The 17,868-nt window shown below is 40.1% G+C and overlaps 1 protein-coding gene across 1 annotated transcript; it reads right to left on the bottom strand.

Annotated features, from left to right (window-relative positions):
* Window positions 1-6,132: 6,132 nt before the first annotated feature.
* Window positions 6,133-15,521, bottom strand: ormdl3 (ORMDL sphingolipid biosynthesis regulator 3). Its single transcript, XM_020644987.3, has 4 exons — window positions 15,231-15,521; window positions 13,997-14,260; window positions 12,339-12,490; window positions 6,133-9,829 (listed from the first exon to the last, which is right to left on the bottom strand). The coding sequence occupies exons 2-4, from the start codon at window positions 14,168-14,170 to the stop codon at window positions 9,694-9,696; spliced, it is 462 nt and encodes a 153-aa protein (XP_020500643.1). The 5' UTR covers window positions 14,171-14,260; window positions 15,231-15,521; the 3' UTR covers window positions 6,133-9,693.
* Between the last annotated feature and the right edge of the window lie 2,347 nt (window positions 15,522-17,868).

Below are 17,868 nucleotides of genomic sequence, written 5' to 3'. Positions count from 1 at the left end.
TTTGATTGAACGTCACCACCATCGCAATTTATTTAAACATTAAAGAGTCTTAATTAGCTCCGGCATTTCTAAAGTTCAACTGGTCCAATGGTATTTAGTGGTTCAATATTGGATTAACTTATTTATGGTCCTAAAGGTAGCTTGTTTGACCAAATCTAATTTATTAAAATGATATTTAACAACATTTTTAAAGCGGTTTTCATTTGGTTTCATAATGTTTCCTTCGACTGTAATGACCATTGGGTGTGTTTTAGACAGCTCCGTGTGCTTCAGGTTTGCTTTTATTCAAGGAAATATCACCAAGAACACATGTAGACATTGTAAAGGAATCGTGTCCTGGCATAAGCAGCAGCTTTAGACCCGACAGTTGTTTCCTTTGGTTTCTCCATTGTTTAAAATGCTGATATCAGAAGTCCAGTTCATTCTTGATTTTAATTGGTCAGGGAGAGAGAGAAGAGACATTGAGGAGCGTTGCACTGTTCCAAAAGTTGAAATATTTCAACTGAGAGCACGATGACAAGAAACAGCTGATGCTGAAGTTGTGCTTAGGATGCTGAGTGCTGGAAACCCTGAACTACATTGGCTTTGTATTGAAAATGGGCGCTGCCATCTGCGGACACTGGCTCCAAAGACCTATTTTAACACTATCCTTTATTTCATGTTCATTTGGGCTAAATTATTTCAGCGCACAGGCGTCTGACTCTTGACCAATGACACAATTGTAATGTCACAGACTGTAATGATGCTAATAACCTAACTCAACATCTCTCTATTTTACTCCATTACTGGCAGTTTTAATTATGTGTAAGCATCAAGCTAACAAACCAAAATGTTAATCCTGGTCCATCTATATGACATTGCGCCCCCCTGTGGACCTGGATGATTTCTGCGACAATTTTGTCACAAAGGCTCCAAAGAAAGAAAGAACCCCGAAATACACATGCTAATTTAAGTTCTCCAATTACAGTTTGGTAGTGGTAGGAATGACATGTAAAAGTACAAATCGATACCGTAGAGCCATGCACAAACATGTAATCAACATACTTTACTGCTCTGCATACCACCATCAGCTATTTCTACTCTCTACCATCTCCTCAGTTTATGAATTTTCTACAGCACATATGACTTTACTATGTTTGGCAGAACGGCCATTAAAAAGTAGACTGACTGTGAGAAAGTATAGCCCAGAGTGCATTTCAGCGACAGCACAGAAGCTCCAAGGGGAAAACTGTCTCCTGTCGTTAATCCTGCCCTTGGCTTTCTCAGTTAGTTCAAAGACCCTGTGGGGTCTCCAGAGCTCATCATTTATTGATCTAATTCTTGTTAGATTCTATTTATAGGTAACCACATCCGTACTGTAACACTTCCTTCTTTCCACTTCTGTTTGCACAACACACAACACTTGTGATCAGGCACATTATTATCAGGTTGAACTGTGTCAATGTCACAGCAGGGTAACCGAGGGATGAATCTATGGTTTGTCATGTTTCATCTCGTCCCTTGTCGCTGTCGCATTCACAGAAAAACAGAGTGCACACAGTGGGAGCCTCACAACATGGGGCATGCATATTTCAAATGCTCAATCTGAGTAGATGGCATCGCTACATGTTCTCTAGGTTGCTAAGGTTCTGATGGAGGGAGGGAGGGCTTCCTCTCTGGCAGGGGTTGCTATTAATATTAATGAATGTCTTTGGGTGTGTTGCAGACACGCTGCCCGCCCAGTGTCAACACAAAGTCTTCATGAAGTGACAGTGAAATGACAATGAAATATTTGACCATGAGTAGGATATCTCTGTGGATGTAATCTGTCTCTACGGCACAATGATGATAGAGGTAAGATCTGAGAAAGTTTTATATTCACCGTCAACAGAACTAACAAGAGGAAGCAGCTGACTGACCAGCAATAGATGCGGTAATAAAAGTCACATTTCTATCAAGAAGAAAAAAAAAGCATGGCAAAGGCCAAAATGCCAAACTCAAGACGTCAAAACAGCAAACAAAGTGTTGGTGTCACATTGGCAAAATCAACCTCTTATATTTCATTTACGGTAATTTCCTTTCAAACCTGTAATTATCCTTGAAAAGACATTGAGGTTTCCTTTATTTCCAGGGCTGTCAAGATTACAAGCACATTAAAATAAGGAAAAAATAAAGGCCAATTCTTATAAATAAAAAGCCAGGGAAATCTGACTGCTCTATACATATTAAAAGGGTTGGGGGGAAAAGGTTGCTGAGAATATTTTTTTATTTTCTTATTCTGTTTTTTTCTCCTAACCCGGGAAAGCACAGGTTGTAAAAGGGTCATGGAATATAATTGGATTCATTCACATATAAGCCTCTTTAGGTACATTTAATCCCGATTAATGTCCTGAAACTACAGTACATGAGGAGTGTGGATCCAATACAATAAAACGAATAGTAAATAGAAATCCTGAATTACAAGGAAATAAGCAGCAAATACGTGCATCTTTTCAGCACATGTCCTACATATTGTTTTACATTCTGTAAACAGCACTATACAGTATGTGTCTGGGTATATACAGTATTGCTCAAATTGTCTTGGCAACATTTATTTTTTGATGTATGAGTGAACATGACGCTTTAACAAAAACACTTTCATTTTTACATCAGAGCTCATTTTTCACTATGAATCTTGGCTTGTATGGGTTGTGTGTTTACTGTCAGGAAAATTAGGACCATTACAGTGAAGGTTTTTTTTTAAAATACCTCAAAAGTAAAAATAAATGGATTTATTTCCCTGGGATTGTATATCCCAACAGTAAAAAAAAAAAGAGCAGAGTGAATGAGCAAACATGAGAAAACCGCTGGACACAAAGACAAGAGAAAAGACCAATAATCTCTGGCTTGAGGCATTCCTATTTATAGGAGTTGAATGTCACTCCAGATTAAGGTCAATGACGGCATTTTGCTGCCCTCTGGTGGAGAGACCAGTAGTCTCTGAACTGACATCATTCTATAAATCTACAACAGTGTGTGTGTGTGTGTGTGTGTGTGTGTGTGTGTGTGTGTGTGTGTGTGTGTGTGTGTGTGTGTGTGTGTGTGTGTGTGTGTGTGTGTGTGTGTGTGTGTGTGTGTGTGTGTGTGTGTGTGTGTGTGTGTGTGACCCACTCAGATTCCTTTATATTGAAATTTCATCATAAATCTAAGCTCTTAACACTTGAGAGTCACATTGTGTAGCTTACACATTAATATGCGCTCTATATTCTCCAAATTCTAACCGTACAGCATGGGATATAATTCAATTAATTGGACTGCAAATATACGACCACAAATCACGTCCCACGTTGGCCCCAGGCCCTGGTCTCTTAAAGCTCCGATGACATAGAAAGGATATGAAATTGCCTCCAAATAGAGCTTCAAAGATGGTTGGATGCTGTAGACTGTGAAGCCCCTTGAGGAAAACATTTTTTATTTGTAATATCCAATTAAAAATAAAAAATTGACTTGACTGGGGCTTCAGCCTCTTAGGGTTTATGGATTTAAATCTACAAAATCATATGTTTTTGATTACATACAGACACACGTCATCCTGGTTGTTTAAAACGCAATAGTTCAGTGTTATAACTCAAGAAGAAGAGGCCAACTTTCATCTGCTCTAATATTTTAAATATTGTGAAATGGAGGTGTTTGTTTGGCTGAAAGTGGAAATAAATCGATGCCATTATATCTAAAGAGCTTTTTTCATATAGTAGAGGATATTTCATGGAGAATGTACATAAGTAACAAAAAGTGGAAATATGCACAGAGATTATATTTACAGTCAAGTCAAATGTATTTAAAAATGAACTGAGTGTTCTCAGTCATCCAGGTCATGATAAAATACGAAGCTTGATCCAAAGGCAACTGGACTGGTTGAAGATCTTGAAGACGTTCCACCTCTCTTCGGAACAGAAGAAGCCTTTTGGAGGAGAGGTCTTCAACCAGTCCAGTTACCTTTTGGATCAAGCTTCTTTGTATTTCACCTCACCGTTGCTGTCACATTTTGCACGTCGATCCTCACTCTCCCCCCAGTTTCCTACTCTATACACTGTCCATAATAAAGACATAAAAAGACCAAATATATATATTTTTTTTACACAGAGCATGCCACAGATTGTTCATGAAGGCAGAATTACTGAAACTTAAAAATGAAGTTGAATTAAAGACATTCATGGTTATGTACAGGGCAGAAAGCAGAGTTGTTTGTTTGTTTTTTTAGGTCAGAGGATGAGGAACATCAGAGGGAAATTACATTTTAAGCCTCAGTTTGTCCAGATCACTTTAAAGCAGATGTATTTCTTTGGTTGGAGTCAAACTTTGGAATTATTTACAGAACAATTTGAAGTTTAGGAAAATGTAAAAAGAAAGAATTATTAGACTTTATGAAATTGGAAGAAACTCTGTGTGAATTAATAAAGGCATTCAGAGACACTGAATCTGTTTTTTCTGTCTTTTTATGTTAATGTAAAATGTGTTGCTTAATAATTGTCATTTGACAGACAGTCTATTGTGATTGTGTTTTGAGTAAGAGGCAGGCAGAATAAGATGTTTCCTCTCCTTGCTCCTTTCTGGATGTATCGTTTTCCTTTTTCATCGATTTAAAACTGAGCTGGACGAATTAAATTAAACGATCTAAGATTGAATCTTCTCCCTAAGCCTGATTAACTATAATGTACAGATTAACGTTTTCTTCCTACCTGGTCTCATTCGATCGCAATTATGGTTTATCCTTATTGATATTACTGTATGTCAACACTGAGCCATGTCCAAAGGAAGATGATGCTTCTGACTGCTTATGGAACTATATAATTATTGTTTATGTCTCAGTTATATTGTTGCTATCACAGTATACAAAATAAAAAGACTTCTCTAAACAAATACAGTGTTTCTCTGTAAGAGTGCAGAACCTTTGCTCTCACAGCAGGACAGTAAATCCAACATGATATCCTGATATATCCACCCTGATCCCTCACCGCTGCTTTCACAGGAATCAATGTTGAGCAATCCTCTGCTTCTGTGCAACGGAGCGAGTGATGCACAAAAGCTGTCATGTTTTCATGTCACATAAAAACCCTGGATTTAATTTTTGATTTGGAGCATCAGGTGGAGATGACAGGAGGTCATAAAAAGCGAGGTTTAAGCAGCAGGGTCTTGGCTTAATATCATTTTTCATCTGTCCGGTGTAAATCAGCAATCAGCATGCCCTGCACATGTATTATTATAAGTTTATTTGCACAACTGTCAGGCCAGAGTTAGCTAAAAAGCTGTGACATCTGTGGTTCATGCACACTTGTATCTGTTTCATCAAACTCTGAAACTGTTGTAAATTGTAAAAAAGACAAGTGATAAATAAATAAATAAATGCAGTGAAAAAAAATCAATGAAAACAAAAATTATCAGTCAGACAGCAGCACTGTAGATAAAATAATTTTGAACATTTTGAAGAGAATTCTTCTTTCATGCTGCCTGTGGGTTTTTCAACTTTCATAAAATACTGCAATACTTTTCAATACCACATTTTTTATATGATACAATCGACGTTTTTTAAGTTAGATTTGTGGTCAACTTTGGGGGGGTGGCATGCAGCAATGGGCCGAGGTCGGACTCGAACCCACAGGCACATTGTTGAGGACTCCAACCTCTTTACATGGGGCGCGCGACACAACAACAGGCTACCAGACGCCCCAATCACCTTTATTTTAATGTTTGGTAGTACGGTAAAGAACCAAAGACAAAAAAATAATTACATCTATATCATGAGACAGGTGCCTATCTATCCTCATGAATCCATCAAAAATTGCAGGCAGACTCCTGCACACTTTAGGTACAGAAATGTATTTGTGAAATTAGGACAGCCTGAGTTTGCTTGCAACTTTTCACAATTTAAAACGATAAATTAGTCAATATTGATAGCCTTGGACTTCTACTTTTCGTTCCCTGGTGTCAAGATACTACTAGTGTTCTCTTAAAGTTGAAAATGTTGGATTTGTAACTTCAACAGAGTCGCAGGTTGTTCCAATCAATAAAGAAAACAACATTTGACACTGCCAGTGTCTTCATCGATACAACATTGATTGTCCATTTGAATAAAACACGGTCTGATAAGAAGAAAAAACAGGAGACTTTTCCAGATCATTTTCTAAAAATACTGTAATTTGGATCGAGCACTCGTACAATCACAATGACATTTCCTTCAAACTCCACTGACGCTCATCAACAAACAGAAGCTGAGAGCACACAGTTTCACATTTAGTCAACACTCAATACAAACTGTTGCAATGTTGGAGGAAAAAAAAAATCACTTTTGTGCTTTGAATGAATGATCACAGCATGTCTTTGAAGTAAGCCCTTTATGGTGACAACATGTCAGAAACATCACACTGAAGTCAGGACAGTTGTGTTTACAAAGCAATGGTTCTTTGGCTTGACGACCACATCAATCTGCTCAATAAAACAACGAGGGAGATTAATCATTGTCTTTTCCTTTGTCTATCATTTCCAACACGGATTAAACTGTTTCTCTCTCTACAACAACTCGTGCTACCACAGTCTGTCATTTTGCTACTTCTTCAGCTACTGGCTATCATCACTACCTCTGAGACTGACATGTGCTCATCTTGTTCAAGCTATCATCTTTAAACATATTTTAAAAAGTAAGTTGGATTTTGATTATATATTTGGTCCACTCTGGAGAGGATTTTTAATCTGTAGCTCTCACTATGACCACACTGTTTAAAAAATAATCTAAACGTGAACATTGTTTGGTACTGCGGCTCAGTGGAAGAGCCGGTCCTCTCTCAACTGGGCGGTCAGGGGGTTCGATCCCCAACTCCTGCAGCAACATATCCGATGTGTCCTTGGGCAAGACACTTAACCCCAAGTTGCTCCCACTGCTGCATCAGCGGTGTATGAATGGATAAGTTACTTCTGATGGACACTTTACACATCAGCGTGTTAATGGTTAAGTATGACCTGCGGTGTAAAAAGCGCTCTGAGTAGTTCGAAGACTAGAAAGCACCATACAAGCTCAAGTCCATTTACCATTTAGTTATCATATATTACTTTTTCTGTGAACTAGAAGGAAACTCTTGCGTTTCAGCCCCTACACCGGTGGAGGTCAATGCTCTCATAGAAGGACCTTCGACATCCAAAAATATATTTCAATGGACGCCTTCACACAGGCAGAATCCAAGATGGGGTTAGATTCTGCCTGTGCCAAGGCGTCCATTGAAATATATTTTAAAATCACTTTTTGGAAATTGGAGTTTTTCCGCAATAGTTGCTCTTGTAGGAGATATAACGCATTTATTTTACAACCATCAAAATGATTTCCCACAAAGCAAAGCTGAATGAAATCGAGAAGAAAGCTCCCAAACTACATTCCTAACACACTCGATCTGATCATAGCATATGTACTTTTACTTTTACAAACTACTGGCCACAGTGAATCAGTGACCATGGTGACCTTCCTCTGCCAAGTGAAAGAGATTAAACAGCTGCAGTAAACAAGCAGAAATGTACTCTAATCGTTCTCTAAAAGAACATTAACATGTTCACTTTTAGTCAGTCCTAATCAAAAAACAAAGCAGCTCTGTAACATCCCTCAGAATTCCTTTAGCACTCTATCTTTCTTTGCATCATAAAAAATATCCTGACAGCATTGAGAGGGATCCTTCAACTGTTTTGAAGGATTTGGATCAGACTTTTGTATGTCTTTTTTAAACTGTGGCTTTAAATTTTTGGTGAACACATCTTTCTTTCCACTGGTTTCTATCTTGGCAGATGACCAGAGATAAGTTGGACACAAGTCAGCGATTCTTAAAAACCAGAGTGAGAAGGGTTAGCTGTTTTGCAGTTTGTGAACGCAGATAAAAGTCATCCTGCTCACTTCCTCTGATGCACCTGAATGCTACCTTTTCATGAAGCCCTGCCCCCTGACTATCTGCTTGGGGCCACACACCCATTGTGCAAAGAATGAAGTTCAGAAATGTATCAAACAGGCAAAATAAAAAAGCAGAAGGCCGGGTGTCATTAGGTAAGACACAATGAGTGTTGTTTCCTGTGTGATGAAAATGAGAGATTATATCAGAATGAGATTCTTCAACATTATCTTCTATGCATAGTCGTCCTCATTTTGCTTTTAATTGACACAAACAAAAGACTAAGCGGGATCCCTAAGAAACAAACTTAAAAAACATCTAACTTTGTACTTCCTCTCAGCTTTAAGACGCTTTTTAGTGTCTTTCACCTCGTTGTTTTATGTTTTTTATTTTGTAAACTCGCTCTCTTCATACTCTTTTTAAGCAAACAACTAAAACCTACAGCGCTCAACCAGCTCAGAAAGCAGCGGCCGATAGCTCGATGGCTCCTCAGCTTCTTCAGGTTGGAAACTCTTTGCTAAATGTTTTAACCAGAAGCTGGTGAAGACAAACATGGCTCTAAAACAGAGAGAATATTGGACTTTACTTCACCGGGTATGTAAAAACCTCAACAACATGAGTTCTACTTTACTCAGTGTCTTGAGAAAATGTAAGCAAGGAATTTAAGTCAATGTATCTACATCTTAATATATCTCTGGTTTAATTCCAATCCTGCATTTAAAGATAATTGGTGTCATCTTCGAGGGGGATCAGTCTGTGATATTTGAAGTTTTTTTTAGTTGTTAATACAGTACGTGTTCCTATCATCTGTAAATGTGAAAGAACTTAACATTAAAAACACTTCTCAGGATCTACGAGACTTCTGTATTTGATTGTTTTAGTTTGAGAGGCAGACCCTTCTCAGAGGGTTACTCAGAATATGTTGTTTGCCTCCAGATCCTGAACTGAGACACAGATAAAGCTCAGACTTATAGAATGGCTAAATAGCTTTTCCTACAGAGGAGCAACATGTGTCTTTACAGAAAACTGTGAAATTATTAAGGACAAGTCTCTAAGCGACAAATTGAAAGATTTCTCACTATTTTGTGTTGGATCAGAGGAGTGAATTCTTTCTGTACTCAGGCCAGACGATTCTGCAGACGGGAGGCTAACTGCCACACAGAGCAGGGCAAGAGGAGTCCAAATATGGAAACGGTCAGATAAAAAAAGAAAGGGTTGCTTAACTTCCCCGCCTTTGCCCAGAGCAGAAGGGCAGAAAATAAAACTTTTGTGGTTTCTCGTCTCGCGCCTCTGCAGCACTTCACAAGTCCCTCACCGTTTCATCAAAGTCTGTTCCTCTCTCCTCTGAAGCTCAAAAAGACCAGAGTAAAAGAAGCTAAAAGCTAAATAAATACAGTACTGTATCATTACATACAGAATAACTTTGTCTACAGCCTCAGAGTGCCTGTGTTGTTGTGCAGCTACACCACCCTCTCCTCTCGACACCTGACGGATATAAAACAAACATAATGCTCCCTTAAGAATGCTTTTAAAGTGTCTCTAGAAAAACCTTTAAGTCAAAGGAAATAGGCCACCAAGAACCACTGCAGTCCACTTTCCCTTTGTCCTCTCTGTAAAAGTGTATTGTCTCACTTTCTTGGGGTCTGGTACCATGGCGGTATCCCCTGTAGGCTTCATTTAGAGCAGCGCTCAGCAGAGTCGAGAGCCACCGATCCTCGTCAATCTGCAGCCAAAATCAGAGGCCCGATACCCTGTGTGCTCTCAGCAAGTCCATGGGGACTGAAGGAAGGAGGCGGTGTCCTCTTCAGCGTTGTCAGTACTTATTAATGCCGAAGATCCTCACACCGTGCAGCTGAGGCAGCTTAGGAATGAGCACAGTGAGCAAAGACACCGTGTTGACCACAAAATGGACCCGGTCGTATTTGGTGTAGAAGCTGGTGAGTATATACCTGCACAAAAAGACACAGAAGAAGAACTTGTTATGATTAGCAGATTATCTTTACATACACTTTCTTTTTGTCTCCAGATGAGTCATTCTGTTTACAAGCTTAACAACAAGTAAGGAATAACTTGGATGAAAATCACACAATTTAACATTACTCAATAGCCAAAAAATGTCTCACTCCGTTTTTCTTCTGATAACCACAGTGAGACGTTTCCTAACTCATACAACACACACTGCCAACACCAGACTCTGTGAGACTGTTTCAACACGCAGAATAGTTGCAAAACCAGCGGTTAGAAAAGTCCCAATTTTTTTATTTTTAGGATTTTTTATAAATGTATTTCATATAATTTTAAGCCACAACACAATGGTAAATAATGTCTAGGCTTGCAACTTATGAGAAAAAAAGAAGAGATGCATGATATCATTGTTCAATACCAAAATAAAGTGTGATATATAACTTCCAAACTCCATTCGATCTGCAGAGTCCCTCTGCACCTTAAAGAAAAAGCTAAAGACCCAGCTCTTTGATGAATACCTATGACCTTCATGATGGTAATGACGATGGTTTTTGTTTGATAACGACGACTTATGAGATGGTTTCTATACTGATTAGAGCTCTCAAGAACTGCCCTCAATGTTGTGCTTTGCCTCTGGTCACTTCCTGTCAGCACCTGTGTGTCCAATCAGACTCAAAGCTGATCGTTTGCTCTTACTGACATTGCTCCCTTTTTTGCTAGATCCTTGCTTGTGTTGTACTTACTCTTTGATGTACGTCGCTTTGGATAAAAGCGTCGGCTAAGTGAATTGTAGAATATAAGCAATAGTTAAAGAATGCACATTAGCTGGAACTCTGCTCATGTTACAAATATGATGAAAATAGGATTGTTAAGCAGCATTAATTATGACTTTAATAAAAGCTGAGTAGAAAGAAACCCTTTTGCTCTTCAGCCACTAAACAAATGGAGGTCGGTGCTCATGGAGAAACCAAAGAACCAAAGAAAATACTGGAGCACACCTATCACTTCAGGGAGATTAAATAAAGGTGCGAAAAACTAACGTTTGACTCTGAAGAAAACGCGTTGCATCGAAACGTTAGTCCTTCTCTTTGGTTCCTGTCTTGAAGAAGTTATCCACTGAATTGTTTTTTGTTTGTAGTAAAAGCTGGTTTGTAATCTCTTAATGTGTCCAGCTGCACTTTCATGACCTGATTATAAGACAAACATTGAAGTCAAAGTCAAACGACTTCATTGGAGTGTTTCTGGGACCAGACCTCAGTTATTTCTGTTTAAAAACACAACTTAATGAAATTATTCAACAGGCTGAATATTTTACAGATCATTCCCAGGTTTTCCCCCTGATATTATCTGGCTGCTCTGCCTGAACTGTCTGTGATTGACCAAGTTTTCTGTGCCCAAGGTTATGCACTCGCTGCGATATTTACGTTCCATTGGGGCCAAAAAATTAAGTCAGAACAGGACTGACAGTTAGAAATACTACTTTAAAAATCACTATCATATGAGCCATGACTGTGTTGCAACATGCTGGCAGCAGATGTACATATGTGGTTTAAGTGGAGAGACACTACAAGCAATAAAAGCAACATTGTTGTGATGTAAACAGCATTTTAAGATCCAACAACACACAAGAGTTTGGATTTCTTTTTGGAGCTTCGACTGAGGAACTGCACATCCTGTTCTTTCCTGAACGAGTGAAGACATGTAATAAAGGCTCATGAGACACTTTAGTAGATGTGAAGCCTTTTTTCCATCCAGAGATACGAGAACTGACCGCTTGTGTCTTCCCGCTGCTACTGAAACAAAATTCAAGGGGAGGCTTTTGAAACGAGCGTGTAAATAAAACGCACACCTGCAAAACTGCTTTGCTCAGGCTGAGCTGGCAAACCGACCCCAGGGAGCGCGAGAGAGTGCTTCCTGTAAACGCCTCAACTCTGCTGGTTAATAAGCAAAGGAAAGGGCAGGAAAGCAGCATGGGGTCCTGTTGCAAATACTAAGCCCCTTAACAATGTGCAAGCTTGACTAATAAGGGAGCAGCAGGGAGGATAATCAATCGACACTCATCCTGAGGGAAAAATCAAATAGAGGTAAAAGCGGAGAAGTTTGAACAAATTAAATCAGCAAAGTTTCAAGTTTGTGTGAATTCAGTTGAAAATAAAATAAGTAAAGCAAGCAGGCTGATTAAGGTAACTACAACAGGAAAAACGCAATTAACCAACCACTTCCTTAGAGACTCACAAACATATTTAAATGGTTTTGCATGGGAAGCCAGTGAGGAATTACATCCTTGTTGAAGCACCAGGGAGTCATTTTGGTTTATTCTCGTCATCTGTCTTCACCTTGTTAATGTCAAATGTTTGCCCCACAGTCCACACGGTCCTGCTCTACTTGTTTCTCAGTGTGTACTCTAATTCAGATCCGCTCTGTATAGATAGCTGTTCCTCTACTACCTGTTACACAATTAAAGCTGTGGATGAGAATTTGAGAGCCACTTACAAGACAATGGGTGTGATGGTGAGGAACTTGCGCGAAGCAGTAAACTGCACGCCGTAGTCCATCTGCTCCCAGTGTGTAAGGAGGCGAGCTTTGCCCTGGTCCGGGGTCTCAAACGGCGTCCCTTTTACCGTGTGAAGTAGGAGGTACATACACTGAAAGAGATGAGAGACACATACTGTAGTTAAAAACAAATTTGACATAAACACAACAGAAATCCAGTCTATCCTGTGTAAATGTGTCTCTGAGTCATGACTGTCTACAACGAGTGAGAAGCTCGAGTCTCGCTGGCTGTGTTGTTGTCAGAGCCGTGTTTACATGGAAGGGACTGCCGGCTCCTCCCCTTGTGTATAAAAGCTGTTTTAGTGAAGGACTAGAGAAGAAGCAGAACATACTCACTGATTATTTGGATGTCACATAAGTGTCTTTAGATCACGCTCATTCTGTGTCAGTTTATGTGCAATATGAAGCTACAAGCTAACTAAAGCGTGCTAACATTAGCATGCTAACACAACAAGGCAGGCCACAGGTGATTGCAGCTCGAGCAAAGGACAATTTTGTCCGCTGCTTGCGCTTAATGGTGCTTAATTATGGTGCGTTCAAATTGATAACTCCTTCATGGGAATGTGAGTGGAGAGGGGTTGGAGGTGTGTCTCTGGAGAATAGCGGAGGTTCGGCCAAACAGCAGTTTGTTTTGGTTTCATGCTGGTGCTCAAGGGCGACATCTACTGGATCAAAAAGTAGTGCAATCGTCCTTTAATTAAGGGCTTCATTTTCCCAGATTTTTGATTTACTGAACTGGCTCCTAAACCAGCAGGAGGCCCACGTGCATCAAGTGGAAGTGTTTTCAGGATTACAAGATGAAGAAGCGCTTTTAATCTACACCAACCCTGACTATTTAATAAAGGACAACATATATATCTCCTGGATTGGAGTGGTTTTGCGAGACAAAGCAGTGCAGGATTCAGGGAGCTCAGTGGCCATCAAGCAAAACGTTTTATCCAGAAGAACAGTGTTACGTGAGAAATTAAAATTACACCTATGGAATTCAGCCAAAACCATGTTTTTTTGGTATTTTGGTGTCTGGATATTAATACAGTTGTGCTTTGTGAAATGGTTAAAGTTTGGTTTGGTTAAGGCAAACGCAGGGTAATGGCTGGGCCGTCTGGACCTGGGACCACCCACTAATGTGCAACTGGCCCACCAAAAATGACTGAGAGATTCCATTCATATATTTTAAGATATTGAATATAAATTATGTTAAAAAATGTATGATGGATGTAACATCAAAAAAACAAACATTACTTTAACAACATCAAACCGTTGGCGATATTTTGCTTCTTTTTTTTTTCTGAAAATGAGGGCCTTAGATCATCTATGTTTAAGATGCTAGAGTGACCTCAGCTCTGAAATTACAGACTGCTGAAATATTATTGGCAACTATTTAGTAACAAGGAGCATGACTAAGAGCTGTTAAATAAAACATTCCTGCGTCCGTGCAGAGATTTGTTCACTTCAGAAACTTTGGTCATTCATCAAACACCAAACCGTTTAACCAGGCCGCACTTTTAAGTGTCCTCATCTGCCCTGAGTTGTTCAACCTATCGTGAAAAGAACGGCGGTGAAGCTGGTTGCGCTCGTGGAAATTATGCTTCACTGACCAGATTGTGTATGAGGTTGGTGAGGGTCCAGACCACAGGTACGCTGGCAAAGGGAATGCTGAGCAGGATGACGTGCAGGAGGCCGATGCCCAGGATGTAAGACAGCCACATCCCCCTGCTGTTCATCACACGAGTGTTCGGGTTCACCTCGCTGTGCGCCGTGCCCACATTCATGATGGCGTTGGTGCCACTTCAAAAGCACTGTATCGACTCTTTGAACCTCCTGTTTGAACTTTGTGCCAGGCTGGTGCTCCTACCCGTCTCCTGTGAGATACAAAAAAAAAAAAGGTTATCTGGCAACACATAATCTGGAGTATTAATAAAACCTCTCCTAGACATGCTGAACACTACGTGTGAAAATATATAACTTGATGCTCCAAGCTTGAGCTGTTAAATTAAAATAATAACTGCTTTTGTAGGGCTGGGCCTTAACTCAATAATTGTATTCACAAACTTAGAGTTGGGTCATTATGGAAGCTATTGCATAACAACACTTTTCGCGTAATCAACTTTATCCATTTGTCAGTCTTGTGATGAATTAATGTTTATATAAGAAACCTCCGATAATTAAAAAAAGAGCTGCTAAAACAAACTTCGGAAACAGGAAGTTAGCAGTTAAAGGGTTTGCACTTAACAAATATGAGAAGTGTTTTAGGACATATTTGATTACCATGGTTACAGAGGAAGAAAACACAACATGCTTAATAAGAACACGTATTTTTATATATCCGTTTACACATCATGGTGCATCTATTTCGTATCATTTTAGCAATAGAAGTGATACACACTATGGTGCCTAGACCTCTTATTCTAACTTAAAGCAGATATTATTTTGGATATTGTGCAATAAAGCACACTCATGATGATTCAAACAAACAGTCGCAAGCCAACTGGAAACAAGAGGGTAATATTAATTGGCCTGAGGGTAAACTGGGATATAAGAGGGCTCATTTTAAGCAGTGACCTTTGACTTAAAGATAACCTGCTGAGCTCATCAGTATGTGCCTGCTCGACACTAATTGATTGACAAGAGTAAACCATGTAGCAGCAGGCAGCTGGTCATTCCAGCATGCTGTGTTGTAAGTTGTAAGAGCCCTACAATGTAACTGGCTACATCGTGATCTGCAACGTAGCTACACACGTCTACAAGTGTGCTACCTACTGTAGCACTATTAAGAGTTTAATGTACACCAAAACATCCGCTATAAGTGAGTAAGTAAATGGTTCCACTCACTGCAGAGAAAAATGGCTTCAACTCCGACCTGTGTGGGTACTTGTCCGTTATCACAGTTTTTGTCTTCATTTATGTAATTGATACTATCACTGTGGAGCTGGCTGCAGGTCCGGGTCTTTCGATCAGTCATCCGGTACCATCCTTCACCTCCAAAAGCGTGCTGCTCCGTGCTCCGGTGCGCTCGCGGGTCTCACGATCGACCGAGACGCGAGCACTTTTTCCTTCGTCTTCCAGACAACAGCTGGTGACAACACAGCACAGTTCATGATGTAACGTCATCGCTATTCGTTACCACGGCCCCGTATTTCGGCTCGGTTCCCTCACTCCTCGCACTTTGCTGCGGTTGGTTGTTGCGCGTCACGTGGCCCAAATTGACCAATCAGCGTTTAAAGCGTTGACAAAACGCGGACTACGCCCCCTTTTGACGTCACCACGGAGGTGGGTCCGAGGAAGAGGGCATGATTGACACTTGGGATTGAGAATGAAAACATTTAAAAACTATAAAACAAGATTACATTTTCTATATGAAATAAGATTTTTGAAAAACTATAGAATAATATAATACCCAATTCTTCTTGGCAATCGCTGTAAAAATGTTTTTTTTTTTATTTTTGTACATCATGTTAGTGAAGGTTATGAACAGGAAGAAGTACATGTATTTTCATTCATTCCTTTGATGACTTTGATATAATATTATTTTTGCAATAATTGTTGTTAATAAAGTTTTAAAAAGGCTGAACTAAGAGTATAGACATGTGATACGTCTGGGTGGCTCTAAGTAGCCACAGCAGTGTTATGAGTTGTACATTTACAATATCATCGTTGTCATATTAGTTTTGCCATTGGCTTGATACAACACGACAATTTGGTACAACTTTGGCGCTGTTGGCCGAGTGGTTAGGGCACGTGCCCCATGTACAGAGGCCATGGTACGCAAGGCAGGCGTCCCGGGCTCAAATCCGACCTCTGGCTCCTCTCCCGCATGTCACTCCCCACTCTCTCTGTCCTTAATTTCCACCTCTATCCACTGTCCTGTCTCTCAAATAAAGGCACAAACGTCCTATAAAAACACAAGGTACAGCTAAGGCAAGAAGACAAGTGGGGTTCCCATTAGCTTATAAAATGAATCGTAAGGGGAACCAGAATGCCTTTGATTAATACCAAGGCAATCTGTCAAACAGATGTCAAGACATTTCATGTAAACATATTCAAACCTTGTCAAATAAGATTAGCTGTAACAGACTGTCATGCATAGAGTTCAAATGCAAAGGACATACAAAGCAGTTTAGCATCTACCAATAAGTGTAAAAACTACATATGTATAGGGGAAATACAAAGGATAAACAGCTACTTTTAAATAGGACATATACTGTTTGAACTGTGCGACATGTGGCTCCTTTCCCGCAAGTCATTTCTCTCTCTCTCTCTCTCGCTCTCTCTCTCTCTCTAAATAAATAAATAAATAAATAAAGGCAAAAGCCCAAAATGAAACTTAAAGAAAAAAACGTAAAACAGCTACGTTTATGTATGAAAGATCGGTCTTCATTTCTGTTTAATTCAAACAGCCAATAGCTCTGATGCCTCTCTGATACATATTCAGTACCCGAAGAACAAAAGGAGGCCCTTCACTATTTATGTACTCAAGGTGAGTGGAGACCTTGCTGGTGGCAATGAAAAAAGATTGACAAGACTGATACTCTTATCCGTAAATCAAAGATCAACAGTGTCATGTTTTAGCTCCCAAGATAAGCCTTAATACTAATTTAGTCCCACAGTAGCCGGAGGCCAAATGGGGTGAGCTGTGTTCTACTTGCATGCCATGTTACGTGACACCCAGCGTTTCTGTGGTACCCCTGTGATCAGTGTCAGGGAACAGGTTTGGCCGACTGACAGTGGACTCTCATATGTTCATAGCCCTGGGTGCTATGGCTGTGTTCGCTGTGTAAACCTAGAGCTCTGTTCAGAGGAGAACTAAAGATGACAGAGCTATGAGATCACTGCTAGAGCTGGAACAATGGACAAATATTTGACATTGATAATGCAAACCTAAGGAGAGGGGGGGGAGTTATGACGCCTACAGATGAAGTGTGAGAACAAAACGACGTCATCTGCATACATGGCATCTAAAGACACAGATTTGAAATGGAGACCTTCCATCCATTTCTTTCACTTATCTGAGGTCAGGTCAGGTGGCAACAGGTGATGTGATATAACCTAGACGCCCCAGCAGCATTTTATAACTCGACCTGGGGGATTCTGAAACGTTCAAAGGCCAGATAGGCACTGGGTCTAGCCCAGGGTCTCCTCCAAGTTGGGCATACCTGGAAAACCTCCATGAGGAAGGCACCAGGGGGCGCAAAGGAGCAGTGGCTCTTTTCCATGCTCCCCCAAATGTCCTATCTCAAAGCCAGCCTCCTGGGGAAACTTATTTGGGCCGCTTGCATCTGTGATCGTATTTTTTCAGTCACTACCCAAAGCTCATGACCATAGATTGACTAGTAAATTGAAAGCTTTGTCTTTTTGTCTTCATTCTAAGCTCCTTCCCACCATGATGGTCCGGTACAACGCCCCCACTACTGTTGACGTTGCACCAATCTGCCTGTCAATTTTACGGCCCATCTCACCTCACTTGTGAACA

The sequence above is a fragment of the Labrus bergylta genome, chromosome 21, assembly GCF_963930695.1.
Source record: "Labrus bergylta chromosome 21, fLabBer1.1, whole genome shotgun sequence".
Taxonomy (NCBI): domain Eukaryota; kingdom Metazoa; phylum Chordata; class Actinopteri; order Labriformes; family Labridae; genus Labrus; species Labrus bergylta.
Note: the sequence above shows the minus strand (reverse complement) of the source record. Positions and strands in the feature narration are given on the sequence as shown.